Source organism: Schistocerca americana, chromosome 4, assembly GCF_021461395.2.
Source record: "Schistocerca americana isolate TAMUIC-IGC-003095 chromosome 4, iqSchAmer2.1, whole genome shotgun sequence".
Taxonomy (NCBI): Eukaryota; Metazoa; Arthropoda; class Insecta; order Orthoptera; family Acrididae; genus Schistocerca; species Schistocerca americana.
The window spans coordinates 668,704,707-668,730,735 of NC_060122.1; the positions used below are offsets into that span (position 1 = coordinate 668,704,707).

Below are 26,029 nucleotides of genomic sequence, written 5' to 3' on the forward strand. Positions count from 1 at the left end.
CTGTTTATGTCCACTGTGCATTCTGATGGGCTTGGGCAATTCTAGCAGGACAATGCGACACCCCACATGTCCTGAATTCCTACAGAGTGGCTCCTGTAACATTCTTCTGAGTTTAAACACTTCCACTGGCTGCCAAACTCCCCAGACATGGACATTATGAGCAAAATTGGGATGCCTTGCAATATGCTGTTCAGAAGAAATCACCACACCCTAGTACTCTTACGGATTTATGGAGTTGTGGTGTCAATTCCCTCCAGCACTACTTCAGATGCTAGTTGAGTCCATCATGCCACATCATGTTGCAGCACTTCTGCATGCTCGCAGAGGCCCTACACGATATTAGGCAGGTGTACCAGTTTCTTTGGTTCTTCATTGCATTTGCCTGGAGTGTAGCCATGTATGGAAGTGATCTATGGACGATTAACAGTTTAGACAAGAAGAAAACAGAAGCTTTTACAATGTGGTGTTACAGAAGAATGCTGAAGATCTGATAGGTAGATCAAGTAACTGATGAGGTACTAAATACAAATGGTGAGGAAAGAAAACTGAGGCACAACTTTACTAAAAGAAAGGATCCATTGATAGTACATTTTCTGAAACATCAAGGGATCACCAGTTTAGTACTGGAGGGAAGTGTGGAGTGTAAAAAATTGTAGAGGGAGATCAAGAGACGAATACAATAATCAGATTTGGAAGGATTTAGGTTGCAGCAGTTACTTGGAGATGATGAGGCATGTGGAGAATAGAGTAGAGAGCTACATCAAATCAGTCATTGGACTAAAGATAAAAACAACAACAGCAGCAGCAGCAGCAACATAAAGTTTTGGAAAAATGAAGAGGAATAGTTGCTAAAATTTGCCCAGGAAGTATACTTTTAAAGTAAAAATAGCGATGGAAACATTTAAGATGATTTTTTTCTCTCTGCTACTACCTGACAAATATTTTAATTGCAGAAAAATGTTTCTTTAATTATTGTCCTTCAGCTTACTGCTCTTAGTGTTCTGGCAATTCATTATGATTTGCATGGATGATAGAGTAATCACATGGAACAGTTCAAGTTTTGTACAATATTTGTGATTTAGAAGCATAAGCATCTTCATATTGTGCTGTATACCATACATGGATATGAATTTTGCACAAATGTAGAGTTAAAGAATGTTGAAGTGTCTGCTCTTTGCCTCTACATTCCTTTCCTGCCCATTATGTTGTCTGTCATAATGAAAACCCTCAATGTCACCACAGCATGGTGAATGGTTTCTTTTATGATAGACTGCAATGAAATAAATGGATACTCATACCACAGAACAGCTTGTAATTTTCCTGTGCTGCATCCTGTCTCATCACAGGCAATTATTTTCAATGTTAATGGACACTGGCATCTACAACCACAATGAATAACGTATGATGGAAAATGTTAATGAAATGAAGCACACATAATACGAAATGAAAATCTGTTGATGAAAAAATAGCACCTTGCATTATCCCACAAATACAGTGAAACACTTGCAAAATAATATTTGAGCAACTGCTATAATAATCACAACAAATCTGTTTTGATTTTTTGCAAGTTTACAGGAAAAAAGTAACCATTATCCATAATGGCTTCATTATGCCTTTCTGGAACATTTTTGACCAGTCTGAATGCACACAAGTTACACCCTAACTGCCTTGAAATAGATCAAGTGACTTTCAATGAGGATGCAAGTTCAAAGTGTTATCTGTTCAACATATTGCTAATTCACAAGTACACTTCACTTTTAAGTTATTCAAGTGGTGGAGCTCTGTACAAGCGAGTTGTGTATTCTGCCGTCTTCTGTTTCTTGATTCACTTGGCAAGAGTTAACTGACTTACGACTACCAAGCATTGCTTGTGGACAGACAAGTTATAACTGCCTCTGGTGTGAATGCATGCAAAACTCATATTATGTATGTGTGTGCTTCTGTGTTTGTGTTCTAAATGTCTCAGTGAAGCTGAAAAGATATCTTGTATTCTAATGTAAATCCTTAAATTATGAAAAAGTGAGGCAAATTTTAGTGGACCAAGAAGAAACAAGCTAAAAACTATATTATACCTTTCTGTCTGTCTGTCTCTAACAAACTAATAGTGTACAGCATTACATACATCTTGTGGCACACGTGTAAATCAACCAACTGTTGAAAAATAAACAACTGGGATGACAAATAGAAACTAAAAATTAAAGAAAATGAATTATTTTGGATGTGTAGTTGTTGGCACTTTTAATATAATAGGCATAGTCCATATCAATTCAGGCAGGCTAAGAAAAAGTCTTACTGTCATAACATCAGATATTATTGAATTTAGCATATGTTAAAATGAATCTTCATAATCTTGGATATTATTGAATTTAGCATATGTTAAAATGAAAGACTAAGTAAGGAACATGTATTTTTTCGCTTTCTCTAAAAAAAATTCTGCGCTGAGATACAGTCCTCCAAAGGCGACACTGCGCATACCATTTTGAAGATGCGAATTTTGGAAAACTTTTTAAAATGCTGTATCTCTGGAACAGTTCTAGATTTTTGTTCTTTTTTTATTTGAAAGATAATTGCTTTAGGATTACAAAGAAATCTCCCATTTGGACTTATCTGTCAAAGTTAAGTTACTACAGCGTTCTGAACTGTTTTAAATAATTTAGGGAAAAAAATTTTTCTCAAAAATGCAAATCCATAAAATTTTGATTTTTTTTTTCTGTTGATCAGTACCATATAGTCTACATTACCTGGAAAGGAGAGCTTTCACTTTTAGGCTGAACAGGTTTTATAAACAAATGAAATTTTTGCCATATATGAAACCTGTTTTATTACCACATAATCACATAACAGGCTCATAAAAATCAAAACCTAGCCTTATTTAACATAATGTTAGTTTTGAAAGACGAGTAAGAGACTTATTTTTCAAGCACTTTAAATGGTTCCAACATAAATGTGAAAGGTCCAAAGATTTAAAGGTTTCAATTTATACAACTTCTGTGCCCTCTGTTTTGCACTGAAATTAGCCAGTCAATGAACTAAAAATGTGTTCCACTGCTTCAGTATCTTCCTTTGATATAGAGTGATACCTTCCTGCTGAACCAATAGGAACTGGGGCACTTAAAATCTTCAAAACATTGCGAACAGGAAGTAAGCACTGATGGCGTTGTTGCTGTCCTTCAGCTGGAAACCTATATCCAGCAGTTGGTCCATGTGGCAGCATAAAGTTCACTACAATTTCGTACACACTACAAAAATACACAATACAAAACTCATAACTGGTGTCTATAATCTCTGCAATCCACCAGTCACAATCATACACATACTCCACAAACATCCCCCTTCCCAGGTTTTGAATATGAATATTATCCTACTGTTTCTGAGGTGTTGGCCCAACAAATGCAATTTCTTCTTTCTTGCTCTTTAAAGTGCATGCAACATGAGTTCGCCCATCACTTTGGACCATTCTTCTTTTTTCTGCTCACAGAATTCTTCAAGTTCCTCTTTGGACAAAAGAATGAGGGCTGTGGATGTATAATCAGTTGCCACAAGCGACTTACTCAATTCAAACAGCTGGTAACAATTTTTAAAATGACTACGAGCACCATCAGAAATAATGATGACCTTCTCTGCCCATTTGCAATTGAAGAATTTTGCGCATTTCTAGCAAAGCATGTGCCGAGTTATGTCCTGTGTCATCACTTATAAATGCAACACTTGTGGTCTTGTTTTGAAAATATTTCACTCCTGTAAAAATTGAAACCTGGTCATTACTCCAATGATACCCTTGCACTTCTTGTGGGAGGATTACAGACCAGTTCTCAGCAAAATCACAGTGAAGCACTAAACGTAGTTCTTCAGCCTGTACACACCGTTTCACTTCTGCAATGTGTTGTTATTGCAATTTCTTCAGATGCTGGGATGTTACTGCTGTCACTGACCACTTACCAAGTTCATCAATGAAACTGTCAAAGGCAACAGTTTTCTTAATTAGTTTATTTTCCTCTCATGTCGCATACACAGAATTATCTGTTACGTCTTCCCGGCCAAGTGTCTGTAAAGACAGACCTCCCTTTCCAGGGCAGTCACCACATTCTTGAAACAACAAACAGGTCTCTCGCTCTATGTCACAGACTACTAATAACTTCACACGACCAACCAAGGTGTCATATGTCACATGCTCCAATAAGTTCTTCAAAGTTACCACACAAACTTCAAAATTTGTGCAGTACATACATAAACACACATCTCTAGGTTGGTATGGAACTATCCACTTAGGTAGTAGTGCACAAAATTTGGATCTTCCAGTATGTGAAGCTGTGTAGTTGCTCTTATAAATTGCAAAAGTTTCTTTAATACTGCAAGTCATGTACCTCTTCACTTTCACAATTTTTTGACTTTCAACTGTTACAGTTATACTGTCTTTTTTTGTTGGCATTCTGGTGAGAACATTCCCATTTATCTTCCAGATAAAATGACTGCACTATTTGAACTTGAACTGCTTCTATAGGATGACCATAATAGAGATCTGGTCTTCCAAAGACTCCTTTTACAGACCTCACATTTCTTGATTTGTTTACCATGCACTTTGATACTGATAGAATGTGGTTCAAAAGTGTTTTCTTAGAAAATGTCTCTGGAATAATAGTTAAAACTAGCACCTTTTCACTGTAGGATGCACAATATTCAACAGCTGAATTGATATTTGTGAAAAATTCCTGACAAGAGGTGCAAGAGTGATTTGGTTCATATTCTTCTGAAAATGGAATTTCTACTTTGAAGATTATGGTCAGTTTTGCTGTAGTGTATTCATCCATAGCTTTAGTAATGTCTCTGCTCTCTCTTGATGTGCAGATCTTATGACTCGACTTCACTGACCACGGTTTCTTAACAGGACTAACACCTACCTCTGTAGTTGACTGATTCAGGGTATTTAATTCTTCCTCTACTGATGCAAAATCTGCATCATCTGCACTGTAGGAGGCTTCATCTAGTTCAAATACTATCACTGTTGTTATTCTGTCAAAACATTTAGAACACAAATAGTCATCACTGGAAACATCTTCACTTGGAAACAGAATTTTTTTTGTCTTATATATCACTCTCTTATGGATATGCAATAGTCAGCATGCTTCACTCTCCTGTGGCCCCATTCAGAAGACATTTCAAACAGTCCTTTTCACAAAACACACTACAACTGCGACAACTGGCAAATTCCTCACGAAAACACAGAACTCACTGGATGGTCCCCGATAGAAAGAAGCCTCTTCAGTAAACAAATTAGCACTGAACAACTAAATACAGAAATCTGCAATGAACAACCATGACAAAGAAACTGACAAGGAACTACAACAAAGTGTAAGAAATATCTGCAACAATGAAAGTGAAAAGAAATAACTGCAACAAAGAAAGTGATAAGAAATAACTGCAACAAAGACAAGAAATAAACATTGTAATAAAGAAATTAGTAAGAAACAACTTCAATGAAGACATACAATACCCTTAAAAGTAAATACCCTTGAGAGAGAGAAAAAAAAAAAAAAAAACCCTGTTCAATTTAAAAATGGAAGCTCTCCTTTACTGAGAATATGGTACTACATGGTACTAATCAACAGAATCAAATATATCTTTACTGGATTGGCATTTTTGGGGAAAAAAAAATCTCTAAATTATAAAAAAAAATACAAAATACAAAAGGCGACAGTAAAAGAACTTTGACAGATATGTCCAAATGGAGGATACTATTGCAATCACAAAGCAATTATCTTTCAAATAAAAAAACTCTAACAAAATATCTATAACTGTTAAAGGGATACAGCATTTTAAAATATTTTCCGAAATTCGCATCTTCAAAATGGTGTTGCAGTGCCATCTTTGGAGGCCCGTATCTTGGGGCAGGAATATTTGGAGAAAACAAAACTTACTCCTGAATTTTAACATATGCTAAATTCAACAACATCCGAGATTATGAAGGTAATCACCCTGCCTGAAGTGATATACAGGTTATGCTAATAAGGAAGAAACAGACAATAAGCAAATGGCAAAAATATAGGAGAAATGCATACATGCTGAACAAAAATATACATCATTCCACATCAGGAGAGAGATATGCCAGGAGACCACTGATGGCTCCAGCTGAGTGGATCATAATTTGATTAAACGTGTCCGTTTTCATTCATTTTAAGAAAGCAAGATAATTTCCTAGTGTCATATATGCAGCCATTTTCTTTGACAATGTTTGTATTTCATTTTTCACTTAATCTATTTGATCTGGTTCTCTATTACCTATGTCCAAAGCGTATCTTACCTTGAAATTTTCATCTCCAAACAGATTAAGAGCCTTGCTAACAGGCAGCGTCACTTCTCCTTTCAGCTTGGATATGTCAAGTGTAGAGAAGTTCTGATCCAGTTTTATACTTATCGGCCACTGTATCCAGGATAAATATGTACAAAGCAAGGTGATTAAGGGTGGCTAAGACCCAACTTCTCTTTACAGCAACATTCAGAAAATGACGAGAAAACAAAGACTATTGCATGCTCAGTTTAAAATTGAATGCAGACAAACATTAATGGCAGCTCATAACCTATAACAAAAGTTGTGTGTGAGACCTACAACAGCGGCAACTACTACTACAGTCAGGCCTTGGTGGAAGATCTTTCGGAGAAAGCCAAAAAAATTATGGCCCAAAACTATAAACTGCTTAAAAAGTTTTTATTAAATTACATGACAATAAGCCCAAAGCCAAAGCTAAACACAGTTTATTTAATCAGGAAGACTTTATTACAATACTAACGTGTCAGTTACACAATCTCTCAAAAGGGTGACAATACGAATAAGCACACTTGGTACTGAGAAATAAACTTCTAAAAGGTGACAAAGTACCAATTCCTGATGCAATTCCATTATGTTTTACTCAGAGTACACTGCAGCTTAATTTTGTTATTAATCTCTCATGCAGCTAACATTTCCAAATGACTGGAAAACAGTATAAGCCAACCCTGTTGAAAGTAAATGTAAACAAAAATTCCACAAACTTTTCCCTTGTAAAAGGAAAACATCGCTGCAAAAACCAAGGCAGTTTTAGGAAGCATTTCTTAAGCAAAACATGGAACCCTTGCTTTACATAAAATATTATGTTCTATACTGATAATGAACAAATATACAATCATATGAACTTTGCCTACAGACAAAATACAACTAGAACTATATTGAAAAATCGATAGAATAACTCTGAGAAATGTTTAAGCAGTAAAGAAAAATCATCTACGCTTTGGTAAAGAAGATCCTTTAAACAGAATTTTTTTTTTCTCCACACACTGTTGATATGGCTGCCTTCACCTTTATTGTATCTAGTGAAGTCAAAAAATTTAGATATCACTATTCATTATGAAGTAGTTCCACAACTGAGAAACTATGAAAGAATGATTTAGCAACCCATGAAAACCTGAAATTACACTTCAGAAATGGGAAAATATTCACTGTTCAGAGAAATCAGCAATCACATTTACTGATAAGGGGAGTCAGCAGAGAACAACTTATAAAACAGATATGACCACTAGAATGCAGTCTTGGACTACAGTAAAGGAAAACCAACTACAGATTAATGTATTGTTGATGACAAGGTCATTATAGATTGAGCACAAGCCTGGATTGGAAGGAAATCAGTCATGCTCTTACCTTCAGAAATTTAAAAAAAAATCACGGAAATCCAAAATCTACCACAGCTACAACTTTGCTTCTGCGGTTTTTTCTCAAAGTTTGAGGCTTTATTGTGAGCATCTTACAAGAAATTTACGTTTCAAAGTACTGGCCATCGCTGGCCACTACTTTCTCCCGTCTTTCAGGTAGCATATGAATCCCACAGTGAAAGAACTGGGCATCTTTCGAGAAGATCCATGCATCGATCCAATTTTGCAATTGTTCATATGACAGGAAGAGCTGGGCATCCAGGTCATGTGCCATTGAACTAAAAAGTTGGTAATCAAAGGGAACAATGTCTGGAGAATACAGCAGGCAGGGTAGGACTTCCCATTTCAATGTTTCCAGCTATGTTTTGGCGGGTTTTGCGACATGGGGTCGAGCACTGTCATGCAGCAAAATCACCTTTTCATGTCTATCGCTGTATTGTGGCCATTAGTGTTTCAGTGATCAGCTCAAACACATCAACTGCTTTTGATAACGATCTCCTGTGATTGTTCCCATCGGTTGCAGTAGCATCGAAAGCTTTCTCTCTTTTACAACAATGCCGGTCTTTAATGACAAAATCACAGTTCTTGAAGTTTGGGAACCATTTTCTGCAAAGTTCTGTTACTAACAAGTGTCTCATCATATGTCTTACCAAGCTTTTTATGAGCCTCAGCTGCAGGTTTCTTCATACCAAAGCAGAAAGTTAAAACCACCCGCAGATGACGAGAACTGGGCTCGTAAGTTGACATATTCAGCTGAGAATAACTTTAAGATGCAATCAAAAATCAACTAATATTTTGATGGAGTTATGTTCTCAAATGCCTAAGCTTACTGTATGACACATACGACCTACGACTTGCATCACTACTTTCCACTAATGCTGTCTACTGCAAAATGGTGGAAGCAAAGTTGTAGACCTAATAAATGGCCAGACATAAATTTGAACTGCCTTCCACCTGAATACAAGTGCAGTATCTCATCATTATGCCAACTAGCTCAGTCAGTTTAGGACAAACAGCTTCACTTTAAATATAATATTCTCTTTTGATGCAATAGGTAGTCCAACATTCGGAGCAATCTACAACAAAGATTGATTCACCTTATCTGACCAACAGTTCAGTTAGTTAAGGAGGCAGCAGTTTTGCATACTTGTCTATGTAACAGTCAACTTCACATTCACATGTGGTTTAATTCTTTGAATCCTAAGGCCTAATGGTTATTTTAATCTATTCATTTTCACAAACAGTTCAAAACGAGAAACTGCCAGCAACAGATGGACATGCGCAACTAATGTACTAATTATGAGTATTTATACAGCAATGTTTATGGTATTCTGAAAGTCACACTATGCTACTCCCCATGCCCATGCTCGGATAAATCAAAATGACACTGATCTCTTATTGTCCAAGGGCAGAAACGGTGATTTGTTTTGCTGCAGTAGCTCTCAGCTCTGATGTAAATACTAAGACTTCCTATAGCAAGTATAAATTTTAATCAAATTCTTTTCAGCATTAAGTTGCATTATTTTGATACTAAAATTACAATTAAAATTGACATTTAGAATGTGTTTGCTGCAATTCTCTTCTGGGCAATTAAACTGCTGGGTTCTGGGTATAGTCTTGCCAATATATGGCCTTGTTTCACTTGTCATGTGATACCCACTGTTACTTTCCTCTACATCAATGGACAATTAAAGGTCAAAATGCTTGTAGAGGCATGGCTGTGCAGAAGGCTATTCCTGTGCTACACTAGCAGCTGAGTGGCAGGCAACAGTGAATCAGCAGGCCACCGTTTCCCCGCCACAATACATTGATGCCACATGGCAGTTCTCTTGTAACTACCTTTTCATGCTGGTACATCTAGGCTCCTCTGTTGCACCAGCATTGTTTGCTACTGTAGCACAGGCAACAGATTTCTGGACAGCCACTTCTGCACAGGCATACTGAATTTCAATTGTCCAATGGCGTTCAGGAAAGTGACATCACCCATCACATAACATGATATAGGATGGTATATAGAGAATACCACCCCAAAAACACCAATTTACAATCCCTGAAGAGGACCACTGCACAGACAATCGAAAATCAGTTTTAATAGTGTTTTTTAGTTTCAAAATGATGCAATAATTCCCAAAGAGATTTCATTCAATTTCATCTGGTAGAAATTTTCAGTCCAAGGTAATTTCAAAAAATGCAGTTTCTTCAAAAACCTTTGAAAACATTAAATGTTCTCTATCCAGATAAATTACTTATAGTGCAGTGAATACACACTATAATAATAGCAATTTATTTCTCACCAGTGAACATTCCCATCTATGGTAAGTGATTGTTACAATTAATGAAAGGACCGAAATGCTTCACTAAGTAGCTTTCTCGTCCAATGATGGACACAGACATTCCAGCTATCTTAATAATCTGCCACAAGTATTTGTACGATTCAAAACAATGATAAGAATCACGTCAAAGCTCTGACAAACCACAAGTGCAGTACAAAATTCTTGATATACACTACTAAGAGTATGTCTTCAAAAGCAACCCTAATTCTAAAAGCTGGTCTTCAGATTTAAAATTTGTGACAAGTTAAAGCTGTGTATTGAAGAGTGACATTAATTAGAAGATCTCTGCCTATGAAAATCATGTTCAAATGTTCAACACACAGTTTCCACGTGACAAAATTTCTCATTGTAGTACATACTCTGCTGAACGATATGAAAAATTAATCTCTGGCAATTGCATAATGTCAAAAAGATTGGGTGTAGATGAGAATATTTTGATGGGTTCTATCAAGTTTCAACACTTTCTTACATCTGTATGTCCACCTGCTCTATCACAGACTGAACGCTTGCTGGAACAGAGCACTTTCTAAGCTTCTCTACATTGAAAGAAGACTGAATGGCTGTCCCATACATTCCTTCATGTTGAAAAATTCTACTGACACTCCCCCGTTCATCTTCTTCTCCCCTTGTCCTCACAACAGGCAAGTGCCTCTCCTCCCGGGGGGGCTAACTGATCTGCCTCTTTGATCCAACCCTCCCAAACCTATCCCTCTTTCCTCCTCAGGAAAGGAACTAACAGTTCTGAAAGATAAAAAGTTGTTTTAAGTATCTTGTCCATTGGCAGTATCTAGAATTTTGACTTTCAAATGTTAGCCATTTTGTCTCATTGTAATTTTATAGTTTTCTAGGTTGAGATTTTCTTTGATACAATTTCTTCATTTGCACCATATATGACTAAAATCAGAAGTATGTAACTCATATTTGGAGATGAAGTAGATATTCAAAGAAAGGAATAAAAGTTGGGATTCCAATGTTCTTTCAGCACTGAGATTGTAAGGAAGAAAAAGGTAGCTCAGCTGAGTAACAATGGGTACAGAAATTCACCATGGATTTTGTTAATGCACCATCTTGCAGCAACAAAAGGTGCATACATTTTCATTGCTTTCTCTTACCCCAGTTTATTAGTCACAAAACTACTTTAGGCACGGTACAGTGTTTTCCTCATTGTAAAGATACATTAAGTTACAGAAGAAAAGACCCTAAGGTAGTTCAGGAAATAAATGTAATAATATGCAAGCCCTCTCTCTGCAAACCTGCTGCACTTTCCTCCACAATGTCGCAAACATGTTTTACATCTTCACTTTCTACAAGCCACCAATGGTGTACAGAATAATGCATCAAGCTATGCACATAGTCATTCTGGACTACCAGCTACACCAGCTATGAACCAGACTAGAGGTTTAATGTAGTATTGGTTTTATGCACAGATGTATGTTGTGCTTTCTACTTTTCTAGTCAAAATATTAATTGCTGGTTCATTACTCCACTACAAGCTAAACTGTGAAATGATATACTGATTGGAAATGTGAATGCTGTTCCTCTGACTGATGGTGCTGTAGCTGAAATGACTTGTCTACTTCTGTAACTAATACAGCACATGGTGTTTCAAACAGATTCATCCAATTTAGCAACATTATATTTTCCACATGAATGAAAATAGAAAATAGGGATGAATTTTATTTTATGTATCAAACCTAAAAGATTACCTCGGCAGCAGTTGTTAAGTTGCCAGTTCACATGTAGCTGTCAGAAGGGGTCTTTCTGGCGCAGCTACCTTACTTGCTCTCTTGTTCATTATACAATGTGCATCATATCGAAATGGCAATAAGAAGTGTTATATGCTTTCAATTTCAACAGGTGTTACAAGGGTGAATCAAATATAACCAATTTTTTTGGTAAGGTTGTTTAAGCTTCACAAAAATTCACAAAAACAAACTTACTTTTCTATCTAGTCTCCTGAATGGCAAACACTTTTTCCCACGTGCCACCCTACCTAAAACCTCTTTCCTCATTACCTTAGCCAGCTTCATCCTGACCCACAACTTCTTCACTTTTGAAGGCCAGACATACCAACAATTAAAGGGAACAGCCATGGGTACCAGGATGGCCCCCTCGTACGCCAACCTATTCATGGGTCACTTAGAGGAAGCCTTCTTGGTTACCCAGGCCTGCCAACCCAAAGTTTGGTACAGATTTATTGATGACATCTTCATGATCTGGACTCACAGTGAAGAAGAACTCCAGAATTTCCTCTCCAACCTCAACTCCTTTGGTTCCATCAGATTCACCTGGTCCTACTCTAAATTCCATGCCACTTTCCTTGACGTTGACCTCCATCTGTCCAATGGCCAGCTTCACACGTCCGTCCACATCTAACCCACCAACAAGCAACAGTACCTCCATTATGACAGCTGCCACCCATTCCACATCAAATGGTCCCTTCCCTACAGCCTAGGTCTTCGTGGCAAACGAATCTGCTCCAGTCCGGAATCCCTTTAGCATTACACCAACAACCTGAAAACAGCTTTCGCATCCCGCAACTACCCTCCCGACCTGGTACAGAAGCAAATAACCAGAGCCACTTCCTCATCCCTTCAAACCCAGAACCTCCCCCAGAAGAACTCCAAAAGTGCCCCACTTGTGACAGGATACTTTCCGGGACTGGATCAGACTCTGAATGTGGCTCTCCAGCAGGAATATGACTTCCTCAAATCCTGCCCTGAAATGAGATCCATCCTTCATGAAATCCTCCCCACTCCACCAAGAGTGTCTTTCCGCTGTCCACCTAACCTTCATAACCTCTTAGTTCATCCCTATGAAATCCCCAAACCACCTTCCCTACCCTCTGGCTCCTACCCTTGTAGCTGCCCCCGGTGTAAAACCTGTCCCATGCACCCTCCCACCACCACCTACTCCAGTCCTGTAACCCGGAAGGTGTATACGATCAATGGCAGAGCCACGTGTGAAAGCACCCACGTGATTTACCAACTGACCTGCCTGCACTGTGATGCTTTCTATGTGGGAATGACCAGCAACAAGCTGTCCATTCGCATGAATGGACACAGGCAGACAGTGTTTGTTGGTAATGAGGATCACCCTGTGGCTAAACATGCCTTGGTGCACGGCCAGCACATCTTGGCACAGTGTTACACCATCCGGGTTATCTGGATACTTCCCACTACCACCAACCCGTCAGAACTCCGGAGATGGGAACTTGCCTTCAGTATATCCTCTCTTCTCGTTATCCGCCAGGCCTCAACAGTTGCCGCCACTCATACCTCACCTGTCTTTCAACAACATCTTTGCCTCTTTACTTCCACCTCGACTGACATCTCTGCCCAAACTCTTTGCCTTTACAAATGTCTGCTTGTGTCTGTGTATGTGCGGATGGATATGTGTGTGTGTGTGTGTGTGTGCGTGCACGCGCGAGTGTGTACCTGTCCTTTTTTCCCCTAAGGTAAGTCTTTCCGCTCCCGAGATTGGAATGACTCCTTACCCTCTTCCTTAAAACCCTCATCCTTTCGTCTTTCCCTCTCCTTCCCTCTTTCCTGATGAAGCAACTGTTTGTTGCGAAAGCTTGAATTTTGTGTGTATGTTTGTATGTCTATCGACCTGCCAGCGCTTTTATCCATCCACACCCTAAGGTAAGTCTTTCCGCTCCCCGGATTGGAATGACTCCTTACCCTCTCCATTAAAACCCACATCCTTTCATCTTTCCCTCTCCTTCCCTCCTTCCTGACGAAGCAACCGTTGGTTGCGAAAGCTTGAATTTTGTGTGTATGTTTGTGTGTCTATCAACCTGCCAGCACTTTCGTTTGGTAAGTCACGTCATCTTTTATCAAACAGAAGATGTAGTCTAGTGAAATCAGATGTCTATCTGAAACACTCTGTAGCTTCAACATTCATGGAAAATACGGTGAAGATTACCAGACTTCTCTTTCCACTCTGCTACATATCATGAGGAATGCCAATTTAGCCAATCAATTATAATAAAATAATGCCCATGGAATAAGGGAAGAAGACTTGCAGCTGAGACTCAGCATTCGTGGTTCAGAATGTCACACTAATGCTGCAACACACAAGTGTACTGAAGCATTTGGTAGGTTACATTGCCTTCATATGAAAGCACACTAATAGTCTGCTGGCAAATAAAACATGAAATTGTCACCTTGGTGCAAAGAAAATCAAAAATCATGACTGAATCACTTTGATTCCTATAGTGACCTTCACTTTTCCAAGACTCAAATGGCTGGCTACAGTAATAGTGGTTGAGACTATTTTTGCAGCCTTCCACAGAAAATGTAAATAAACCACACAAAAAATTTGTCATGCCCCCAGGAGACAGCATACAAATATTGTGAAATACAGCCTCAAACCAGTCAGGAAATCCATAAGTTTCTTGACGTTCACCATATTGAGCTGAAGCCACACATCAATGATTACATCTTGCAGAGTTACCAAATTCAAGGAATAGAGACTGCTACATTTCATTCCCCGTTCCAAATATTCACACACATTTTCTACACGATTAACAAGGGGAGGCCACGAGATTTGGATCACAGATTTATTTCAAATATTGCGCACTATGAATAGTTCATTAGGACAACAAAATATGCAAGTAGTGAGGTGTACTACTTAGGTGATTTCGAGACTATCACAAAAGATGTTTTACGCTTCAATGATGTACTGGTGCAGTATGAAACTGAGCGTGGGATAGCAGCGGTCTAGTGGTTACGATTCATATTTTGTACTGCACGGCTCGCTGAGTTCAATCCTGCATATCTTCTTTTACTTTAATTTATATCTTTTTCAGTGTTAGTCATATTATTTCACATATATTACATATGAATGGTTATGTAATGCAAAGGCATTTATATCAGCACGAACTTTTATTGAATTTCCAATGTTATTTGGCTGTTTACTAATTTTTATTATTGCAAGAGAAATTACATTATTCTTGAAGAATCAAGTGAAGCAAGATAGCTAGCTATTCTGTTTATTACTATTGCCGGTTTCGACAGATCTATGCTGTCATCATTGGATCTTATAACATTATTAGTTGAACATGCTTGTTACAATACTGAAAGTCACATAGGAATGTTGTGTCAATAATGTTACAAGATCAGATTATGACAACATAGATCTGTTGAAACTGGTCACAGTAACTGCTAGTGACCTAGGATAACTTGATCCTTCAAGAATAGTCTAACTTTCAGAATACCCTCAAACTGATGAAGTGTCAAACATATATAACAATAAATATTACTTGGCTTCTATTTCTACAGACAAGTTACAAAATTTTGAAGCATCTTCAAATTTGTTCATATCTGACTGACAATGAACAAGAAACTGCATCCCGTGAAGATGCCATGAAAACACATTCCATCGTACCTCTCCAATTTGCAGCACCGATATTTATGAAAATTTATTACACATGGTCTGAATCTAAATTGTTGGAAGAAAGAGAAATTTTTCAAAATGTCTATGAGGTTTAGTTATCCTTAGAAATTCTGAAGACTCCTTGTGCATTCATTCATTCAATGTAGAAGATGTCATTTTAATTTCTGTTTTTGATGTCTGTACAAAAAATATCATCCTGCAATTTGTAAAGTTGAAAACACATACGATGATTAATCATGCATTACCTTCATATAACTCATTGTATTATTAAATTGAGTTATCCACATCTTTATTTATTGATATCTGACTTGGACTTTCCAAGACTGCCCCTCATCCGTGAAACCTGTGCCTACAGACCGAAGCAACCAGGTGCAAGCAGTTCTTGGTACCTTACTCAAACGCAGGTATAAGGGATTTCAGAAATCACAACAGGCACACATTTCCAGGAAAACTTTACACGTTTGGTCATTTACTTTTTGATATTTATAAATATAATATTTGTTGTGATGATAAATATTAGCAAACAACCAAATAAAATTGGAAATGCACTAAAAATTCACATTTCGTTTCATCATATTACCTTGCAAATGTACTGTATTCGAAATAATATGACTATTGCTGGGGGTGGGGGGGGAGGGGGGGGGGGATGAGTAGGACTCGATACAATGATCCACAGGTTACAGAGCTTGAACACCAACAACATGACCACCGGCATCCCACGGTCCAGGTTGAGAGGTCCTAGTACATCAATAACGTGTAAAATTTCTCTTGCAATTTTCTTAACAGTGCTTAAGTAGTACGGCGTACCACTTACACATTATGTTGTCCTAATGGACTATTAAAAGTGTGCAAAGTCTGTAGTGAATCCATGATCCTAACATTGTGGCCTGCACTTGTAAGTTTGGATGATTTTTCGAGGTACTGGAGTGAGAGAGAGAGAGAGAGAGAGAGAGAGAGAGAGTGTGCGCGTGCGCGAAGTGCTCGTGTGCAGGTTCATCGAAACAGGAACACATGCATGGAGTTTATCAAACACAGATCTTGTCACCTCAGAAGATTGAAGTGTCTACAGGATACTCATCACGAAGACGTAAAAGGAAGGCAGTACTTGGCCATTGAGATTGTTGAAATAAACGTCCTCATTTGCTCATGTTCACAGTAATCTGAATGAGTGGGTCCAAGTTATGACACAAAAAACACTCCCTAAACGCCACTGAACCATGTCTGATCTCAACTACACCCTCCACATGCTAAAAGTTAGATGCTTCATAGAGCCCTCGGTTCACTTGATGCTCTGAGGCATTTGAAGAGGGTCAAATTCGTAACTCATCAGACTACACTACAAACTTCCAGTCAGTTACTGCCCAGTTTCTGGAGTTATTGGACCCACTGAATATGTGCAGCTTTATGTAACATTGTAAGCTACGCCCTTCTGCAAGCATTTGGCTCCAAATGAATACTGGATGCAGCTCCATTGGCAATGTTCACAAATCGGTCAGTATGGGCCAGCAGCAATTCCTGTCGGGTTTGAAACCAATTGTCACTGACAAGATGTGACACTCATTTCCAGTTCCTGTCAGTTTTTATATTTTTACGACCACTGTTCTTGCATAGTGTTACATGGCTGAGAGTGGTATAACATTCCTTTTAGATACAAGAAAAGAGGATTAATTGCGACAAACAGGTTACGTTGATCCCCCACCATCAAAGTAATAGGTTCCTGTAATTCATTAATAGTTCCACATAGAATGTAAAGCATGCTGAAACCTGTAAAACATGAAACCAGAGTACAAAAAGCATGCGAATACTGAAAAGGGGCTCTTGTTACAGTTTAAAGTGTTTGCTTCACCACAGGTACATGGATGTCTAAAAATGATGGTACTAACAAGGGAACCTCCCCATCGCACCCCCCTCAGATTTAGTTATAAGTTGGCACAGTGGATAGGCCTTGAAAAACGGAACACAGATCAATCGAGGAAACAGGAAGAAGTTGTGCGGAACTATGAAAAAAATAAGCAAAGTATACAAACTGAGTAGTCCATGTGCAAGATAGTCAACATCAAGGATGGTGTGAAGTGAGGAGCACCGTGGTCCCGTGGTTAGCGTGAGCAGCTGCGGACCGAGAGGTCCTTGGTTCTAGTCTTCCCTCGAGTGAAAAGTTTAATTTTTTATTTTCGCAAAGTTATGATCTGTCCGTTTGTTCATTGACGTCTCTGTTCACTGTAATAAGTTGTGTCTGTGTTTTGCGACCGCACCGCAAAACCGTACGATTAGTAGACGAAAGGACGTGCCTCTCCAATGGGAACCGAAAACATTTGATTGCAAGTTCATAGGTCAATCGATTCGTCCACAGGAAAACACGTCTGATATATTCTATACAACACTGGTGACGGCATGTGCGTCACATGACAGGAATATGTTGTCGACCCAACTAACTTGTACACTTGGGGAATGGGTAAAAAGAGTCTTCTACCTTGCCCGATTTAGGTTTTCTTGTGAATGTGATAATCACTCCCAAAAAAGTGATGAAAACATAACGGACGGACAGATAATAACTGTCTGAAAATAAAAAATCTAACTTTTCACTCGAGGGAAGACTTGAACCGAGGACCCCTCGTTCCGCAGCTGCTTATGCTAACCACGGGACCACGGCGCTCCTCACTTCACACTCTCCTTGATGTTGCATATCTTGCGCATGGGCTACTCAGTTTGTATATTTTGCTTATTTTTTTCGTAGTTCCACACAACTTCTTCCTGTTTTCTCGATTGATCTGTTTTCAATTTTTCAAGGCCTTTCCACTGTGTCAACTTATAACTAAATCTGAGGGGGATGTGATGGGGAGGTTCCCTAGTAAGTTACACAGCTGTGACTGCACATTTCGTAATAGATTCCTCACCGTCATTTTGAAACATAGCTTTTGACTACAAATATTGCACTACACACTTCACTTACTTTCATCTCTTACAGAAAAACAGCTGCAATGCAACATTCTGAAGGGATGAAGATGTTGCAAGTGTGCAAATAATATCCTGACCACATGGAACTACTTTGTTCATAGATGATGATCACAACCAACTTCAGATAAAATTCTATGTAAAATTTCTATACTTAATTTTATTATAGTTTATTAAATTTGTGTAATATGGGAGTAGAACCATTATGAAGAATGCACAACACATTTGGAGCTGTAAACCTATCACAGCTTCTGCAATGCAACAGAGGCATTGCTTGTACAACGGAATGCATCTGCATTCAATAATCCATGTCTTTTAACAGTTATTGAAAGAACATATATTCCAGCCATGATTAATGCTCACAAGCTATTAAAGAGTCACATCTACCATACTGAACAGCTGTGATGTAACATTCCAAAGGGACAAAGATGTTGCAGGTATGTGAACAGCACCCTGGTCACTGTGAGCTATCTGTGCGTAACAGGTTGGGCAATGGAATTTTGCTGCTGCCCGTTAGAGTGACAAGGCACAAATGGTATCAATTACCTCAAAAGTATTGAAATTTCAACATCAAGAAGAAAAACATTGTAATAAAAACTGAAACGTTGCCTTTTTGCTTTCCAAAACTGAAGTGAATGGTGGAAACTCACTTTTCTATGGTTGAATTCTACCCAGTTAAAAAATTCAATAGGATTAAGTGTGGAACGTATTATTTGCTTTATAGGTACCACTCAGTAACAGTGTTATTATAACATCTACATAAATACTGCCCACTCTAGTCGACACTGCACAGTAGTTGTTGATACACCAATTAAACATGCAACTTCATTTGTGGTTTGGTCTAAGCACATCCTTTTGACATTCTATCATGTGTCAACATTGACTCATGTTACTGCCTTGAGTAACTTACATAGATGGTGGGAGTCACTGACCACCTGGTATCATTTCTACACTACCTACAGCAATCCATAGTAACCAGTGTGTTCTTTTAGGAGTGATTAATATTTAGCCCAGCAGTGTCTGAATGGTTCATGGAAACCAATATCCAATGCACATTTAATAAAAATCAATAGGAAACTAATTTTCTTGTGTTATCATACATCTGAACAGGAAGGCTACATGGGAGGCTATTAAACAAAATACAGCACAAAGCCAGCCTGAAAATACAGCATGACAGCACCTCTGCACTGTACCGTCTTTGACAACCAATGATTAAACATAGCTCTCTTAGGTTATAACATAAGATCTATGTTATTTAATAAATGAAGGAGCCATTTTTCAAATTCAGCTCTATGCCTAATAAGTGCTTTTCTCACAAAGGAAAATCCAGTATGAAATAGTGATCATATTTGAAAAGGGTAGACTGCTACTCATCATACAGAGGAGATGCTGACTCGCAGACAGGCATAACAGAAAGACTGCTATACATTAGAACTTTCGTCCAAAATGCCTTCTTCTAAAGTAGCACACACACACACACACACACACACACACACACAACACAAACACACAAAAGCATAACTCGCACATGCCTGACCAATCTTTCTGGACTCTGAGGCCAAACTACGCACAGCAACTGTGCCTTATGGGAGAAGCAATCTTTGGGCAGTGGGGGTAAGACCACCAACAAACCGGGGCCAAGACATAGCTGGACCACTCGGTTACTGAACATGCTACCCAAAACCACATGCTTTACTTCAATGACTGCTTCACACTGTTCTTCATCTGGGTCCTTCTTAGCAATACCAACTTCTCTGAATTACACTGGTGGGAGCTACTTCTACAAGATACTGTACATTCCTATAAGCCCCATGCCTCAACCTTTGTTAGTCCCAGCCCTTCACCCGCCTATTCCCTTCCCTGCTCCCACTCCAGTGCTGCATAGTCTTCTATTCCACGAACACATCTATTTATCTTTGTCCCCTCCTCTACTTCTTTCCTTTTCCACTCTTCCCCCCCTCCCCCCAAACTCCAAACTGCCTGACTGCCCTATCCAGTCCCCAACACCTCCCTGCATGCTCCCAAATGCAGCACTACACCTTCCCCCACACCTACCCTGCCCCCACACCTGCCTGTTCTTACACCCATCACCAACAGATTGCTCCTCCTATCAAGAACTCAAGCACAGCGGCCATGTGCTTGTGTATGACTTGTGCTTGTGTGTGTGTGTGTGTGTGTGTGTGTGTGTGTGTGTGTGTGAGAGAGAGAGAGAGAGAGAGAGAGAGAGAGAGGGAGGGAGACCTTGAGCTGTCTGCACACATATGATGTCATACACTACATTATCATTATTTTACAGCATGAAGCTGACATCCAGTATCAATGGGTTCAGCTGATTCAAAAAATGAATGAGTGTATTGGTTGTAGAGTTTTGTTTTCAATTTTTCCATACTGTTGTTAGGGCCCTTTTATCTCAAGGTGAATAAGTACATGATTACATAACTTGAGTGATTAATCTCATTAAATTGGATGTTAAATCAAGACGTGTCTTTAATTTTTTTGGAAAAGAGAAAGAAGAGAAGTGTGCCTCTGAAACTGGATTAGCTCCCTAAATACCACGGCCTATGGATTGTTTCCAGAACTAACCTTTCACTCTGCAGCACTGTGCGTATTTTTTTGAAATTTCCTAACCATTCTCAATATTCAAAACGACAGATAGGGGCACAGTTTTAGCTCACTACTGCCCAGTGCCATCTGAGAGCACCATCAAATCAAATGTGAAGTTCATCTCCTTTTCTTTTTCAATCAAAGATATGATTCTTGGTATGCAAGCAACATCACACATAAAAACAGGATTTTTCCAGGGTTCTGTTGGTGATAGAAAGGTGACATCGACAATTTTGGATAGCCCTTGGGCCAAGGACCATTTGTATACCAAAGAGAAGAATCGTCTTACTGTAACTATCCTACAGTACATGGTCAAAGATTGTATATTACACAATGCCTTGGGAAATCCAGGATGGAATGTAACAATATTGTGAGAAGCTAAGTTGCTACTCACTATATAGCAGAGATGCTGAGTTGCAGTTAGGCGCAACAAAAAGACTGTCACAAATAAAGCTTTCGCCCGTAAGGCCTTCATCAACAATAGACGACACACACACACACACACACACACACACACACGCACGCACGCACGCACACAAACGCAACTAACACACTCGACTGCAGTCTCAGGCCTGTGCGTGTGTCTATTGTTGACGAAGGCCTTACTGGCCGAAAACTTTATTTGTGACAGTCATTTTTTGTGCCTATCTGCGACTCAGTATCTCCGCTATATGGTGAGTAGCAACTCTCCTTTTTATACTATTGTTACACTTCCTTAGGCTTAGACAGCTACACTTCCTTGGGCTTAGAGAAATGGATCAAATCAGTTCATTCTTTTTTAATTAGTTGTGGTCTATGGTGCACCTTCAGGGGTTTGTGGAGGCACCATTTAGTTCATGGACGGTTCCTGTGTGGGGGGGGGAGAGCCGCTTTCACCTTTTTCTCACTGTCAACACCACATATCTAAATAAGTAACCACAGAAAATTGCTCAGATTTTAATGGTACATTTTGTAGGCATTTATTTAGAACTGCTGTCTTTGCGTTTTCAAACACCTTTATCGGTTAACAACAAACGCCACCAAATCATGGCTTTTGGGTACCACAACTGATCAGTGGATTCCAAAGAAGCTGTACACAGCAACAGGTTGTAATTTTTAAGATACATTCCTAGATCCCAATCACGAGCAAACTTGAAAATTTTATTTTATATGAGAGATAGAGGTTGAATGTTACTCTATTTTTTCATGTAAAATGCCTATAAAAAACCAGTGCGAGATGAAAATGTAGTTTATAAAGTGATATAGCACAGGAAAATAAGCTGTAAAGTGTCTCTTTTATCATCACAAGGGTTCTGGGAACCCCATGTTGCGGTACTGAAGCACATGCAAAGTTATTGTGCACATAAAACCCAGCTCAAATGTAAAATTACTTTCATGTTACTTCAATTTCACATACATAAACTTTCAAAATTTTACTGACCTATAACGTTCTTCTCATATTTAAGTGACATGCCCTGCTGCAGAAAGGAAAAAAATGGAACCAGCAGAAAAACGGTTCTACTGAAGTACAAAAAAGGCAAATATGCTACTATTTGAAAGACTGACTGAAAATTGGGATACCACCTGTCTCATTCTACCTTCCTCACCATCTCTAAAAGCGTTCCCAAAGATTTTGACATGCAAACATATTAACACGTTTTTATGCTCAGAGAGGAGGAGACAGTGGCAGTGGGGAAGAGACGAAAAAGTAAAAAATATAAAATGGCTCTGAGCACTATGGGACTTAACATCTGAGGTCATCAGTCCCCTAGAACTTAGAACTACTTAAACCTAACTAACCTAAGGACGTCACACACATCCATGCCCAAGGCAGGATTCAAACCTGCAACCGTAGCGGTCTCGCGGTTCCAGACTGAAGTGCCTAGAATCGCTCGGCCACACCGGCCAGCAGTAAAAAATACTGGATGATAGTAGACAGTTGTTGTGGTATAGAAAAAGCGAAGGAAAGAATGGTAGTATGAGAGAAAGAGCAGGACAGAGTGGCAGTAGATCATATTTGACTTTGACAGAACAGTGCTAAGAAAAGAGTGAAGGAAACAGTGTCAGTGAGAGAGGAATGAAGAGATGGAGAAAGTGGAAGTGGATGAGATCCTTTGATAATGAGAGAGAGTGATGATGACAATGAGGAAGAGACAGGTGGTGACAGTGAGAAGAAAGAGCAGTGGGAAGGACTGAATGAGATAGTAGCAATATGTGAGACAGCAAGAGGGAGACTGCAACAGAGGAGATAGGAATAGTAGGACAGAACGAAGGACACTGTAGCTGTGAGACAGGAGACAGTAACAAAGTGACACAAAGAGATAATGAGAATGAGATGGTCTGCATGAGTGAGTGTGTATGCACAAGTGAGAGTGAATGGGCGTGGGCTACTTGAGTTGGGTGTAGTGAGTGTGAGTGAGTTGCAGTTAGGGAAACTTGTGGAAGTGAGAGTTGATTTGCATGTTAGAAAGAGCACAATATATTTTTGGAAAAATTTAAAAAGGTGCTGAGGAAGGTAGACAGCTAGTAGCCCACTTTACAGTCAGTCTTTTAAACAGGAGCGTATTCACCTTTTTTCGTGCTCCGATTAGGAACATTTTTCTGCTGGTCAACTATTGAATCAATCTGTCATATTTTAGTACACAAACTTGAAAATCCAATCATCAAATAAGAAACATCTGTGATATAAGCACTTTCGTACACATAGCAGTTAACTTTGCCAGCCCCTTTGCAATTATTTGTGCAGTTTGTCAGTAGTCACTTGCAGCAAACAAGATCTACTCAAATCAGATGTTATATAAATTTTAAGCATGAAATATAAAACAAAAGCAAACAGGAAGTGGACACTGATTTATGGCATGCTTCCGGGTGTTCAGCTAAGTAGTTTTCATTTTATGCAATGTATTTCAACAATTGACCCAGTCGTCGTCTTCAGGTGCTAGAGAGATATACATCTGCAAATGCTGATTGTGTACTGCTTTTCGTGCAAATATAGAATGCCTTATGGAAAGGAGACTGTCAGAACAGTCAAGCAAAGATGCAAGGAACATAGGTGACACACCCAACTCTATAACTATACAAATCAGCCTTCACCGAGCACTGCCTTGAATATAACCATGAAGTGATATGTGATGAGACCAGTATTGTGGTGCATACACCAAGTTTCTGAGACAGCTTGATTAAGGAGTGTATCAAAATAAAGATGGAAAACCTAATAAACAGGGGCAAACATTTCAATTTAAACAATGCTTGGGGTCTGGCACTAAATTAATTTACGGCCTCACTGACCATCACATCCACTAGATATGAAAGTGCCGAGAGAATGCGTGTTTCACATAATATCAATGTGGGCTCAGAAAAACTAAAGATCATTAAAGGGCATAGTGAGCATCGGTATTCAAACTCACCTATAAACAGTGGCATGAGACCAACATTAGTTCACAGTCTGGCTCCTGTAGTCCAGGCAGTGAGTACACATAACAGCACAACTCGCAGCACCTGAAGAAGATGACTGGGTTGGTCGTCGAAATATTGTGCACAAAATGGAAACATTAATTCGGTTGAACACCCGGAAGTACACCACTAGGAAGGGAGGACACAATAAAAATGAAGACTCACCTTATTTTCCTCTTGTTCACCCTGCTCCATATATTCTTCTTTATCGCCTGTCAGGTCCTCATTTCCATCAGAACCATCATTTTCTTCAATAATTTGTTCTATTACTTCACCATGATGTGCCTGGTTAGCAATATCTGTTTCAATAACTTCCATTTTGCACACTGATGGATCATTACAACTAGCAGAATCCATTTGGTCATCACTTGGTGACTGAGATACAACATGAGCACCATAATGTTCTCCATCTTCATATGCCACATTCGAATTGTGATCGGGATTCTGACTATCACTATCTTGATTTTCCATTTCAATATCTGCATTTTCACTGGGAGTTTGATCGTCCACTTGAAGACCGCCACCATGGCCATTTTCATCATAATCTTGAGACTGCGAAACAGAAAGGTGCAAATGTTGCAATTAAAATACAGATATGTATTCCATGGTTTATTAACTTTTATACACTGAAGAGCCAAAGAAACTGGTATGCTTGCCTAATATCATGTAGGGCCCCCGCGAGCACACAGAAGTGCTGCAACATGATGTGGCATATACTCAACTAATGTTTGAAGTAATGCTGGAGGGAACTGACACCTTGAATACTGCAAGGCAGTCCATAACTGTGTAGAGTATGAGGGGGTGGAGATCTCTTCTGAACAGCACATTGCAAGGCATCCCAGATATGCTCAATAATGTTCACATCTGGGAAGTTTGGTAGCCAGTGGAAGTATTTAAACTCAGAAGAGTGTTCCTGGAGCCACTCTGTAGCAATTCTGGACATATGGGGTGTCGCATTGTCCTGCTGGAATTGCCCAAGTCTGTCGGAATGCAAAATGGACATGACTAGATGCAGGTGATCAGACAGGATGCTTACGTACATGTCAACTGTCAGAGTTGTATCTAGACTTAACATTGAGTGCCATATCACTCCAACTGCATGTGTCCCACACCATTACAGAGCCTCCACCAACTTGAACAGTCCCCTGCTGAGATGCAGGGTCCGTGGATTCCTGAGATTGTCTCCATACCTGTACACGTCCATCCGCTCAATACAATTCGAAACAAGACTCATCCAACCAGGCAACATGTTTCCAGTTGTCAATAGTCTAGTGTTGGTGTTGATGGACCCAAGTAAGGAGTAAAGCTTTGTGGCATGCAGTCATCAAGGGTACACAAGTAGGCCATCGGCTGTGAAAGTCTTTATTGACGATGTTTTATTAAATGGTCACGCTGACACTTGTTGATGGCCCATCATTGAAATCTGCAGCAATTTGTGGAAGGGTTGCACTTCTGTCACACTGAACGATTCTCTTCAGTCGTTGTTGGTCCTGTTCTTGCAGGATCTTTTTCTGGCTGCAGCAATGTTGGAGATATGATGTTTTAACGGATTCCTGATATTCACAGTACACTCATGAAATGGTGGTATGGGAAAATCCCCCTTCATTGCTATCTCGGAGATGCTCGTG

The 26,029-nt window shown here is 39.2% G+C and overlaps 1 protein-coding gene across 4 annotated transcripts in view; it reads right to left on the reverse strand.

The window, feature by feature from the left end:
• LOC124612678 (zinc finger protein 250-like) overlaps nucleotides 1–26,029 on the reverse strand; it is a 154,648-nt gene that overhangs the window by 57,434 nt on the left and 71,185 nt on the right. For 3 of the 4 annotated variants that reach the window (XM_047141003.1, XM_047141006.1, XM_047141005.1), the window contains exons 6-7: nucleotides 24,567–24,953; nucleotides 6,299–6,418 (exon numbers count right to left, since the gene is read on the reverse strand). In XM_047141003.1, the coding sequence (XP_046996959.1) occupies nucleotides 6,299–6,418; nucleotides 24,567–24,953 (507 nt within the window). The remainder of the gene's footprint in view (nucleotides 1–6,298; nucleotides 6,419–24,566; nucleotides 24,954–26,029) is intronic. The other variant, XM_047141004.1, reaches the window with a different exon arrangement.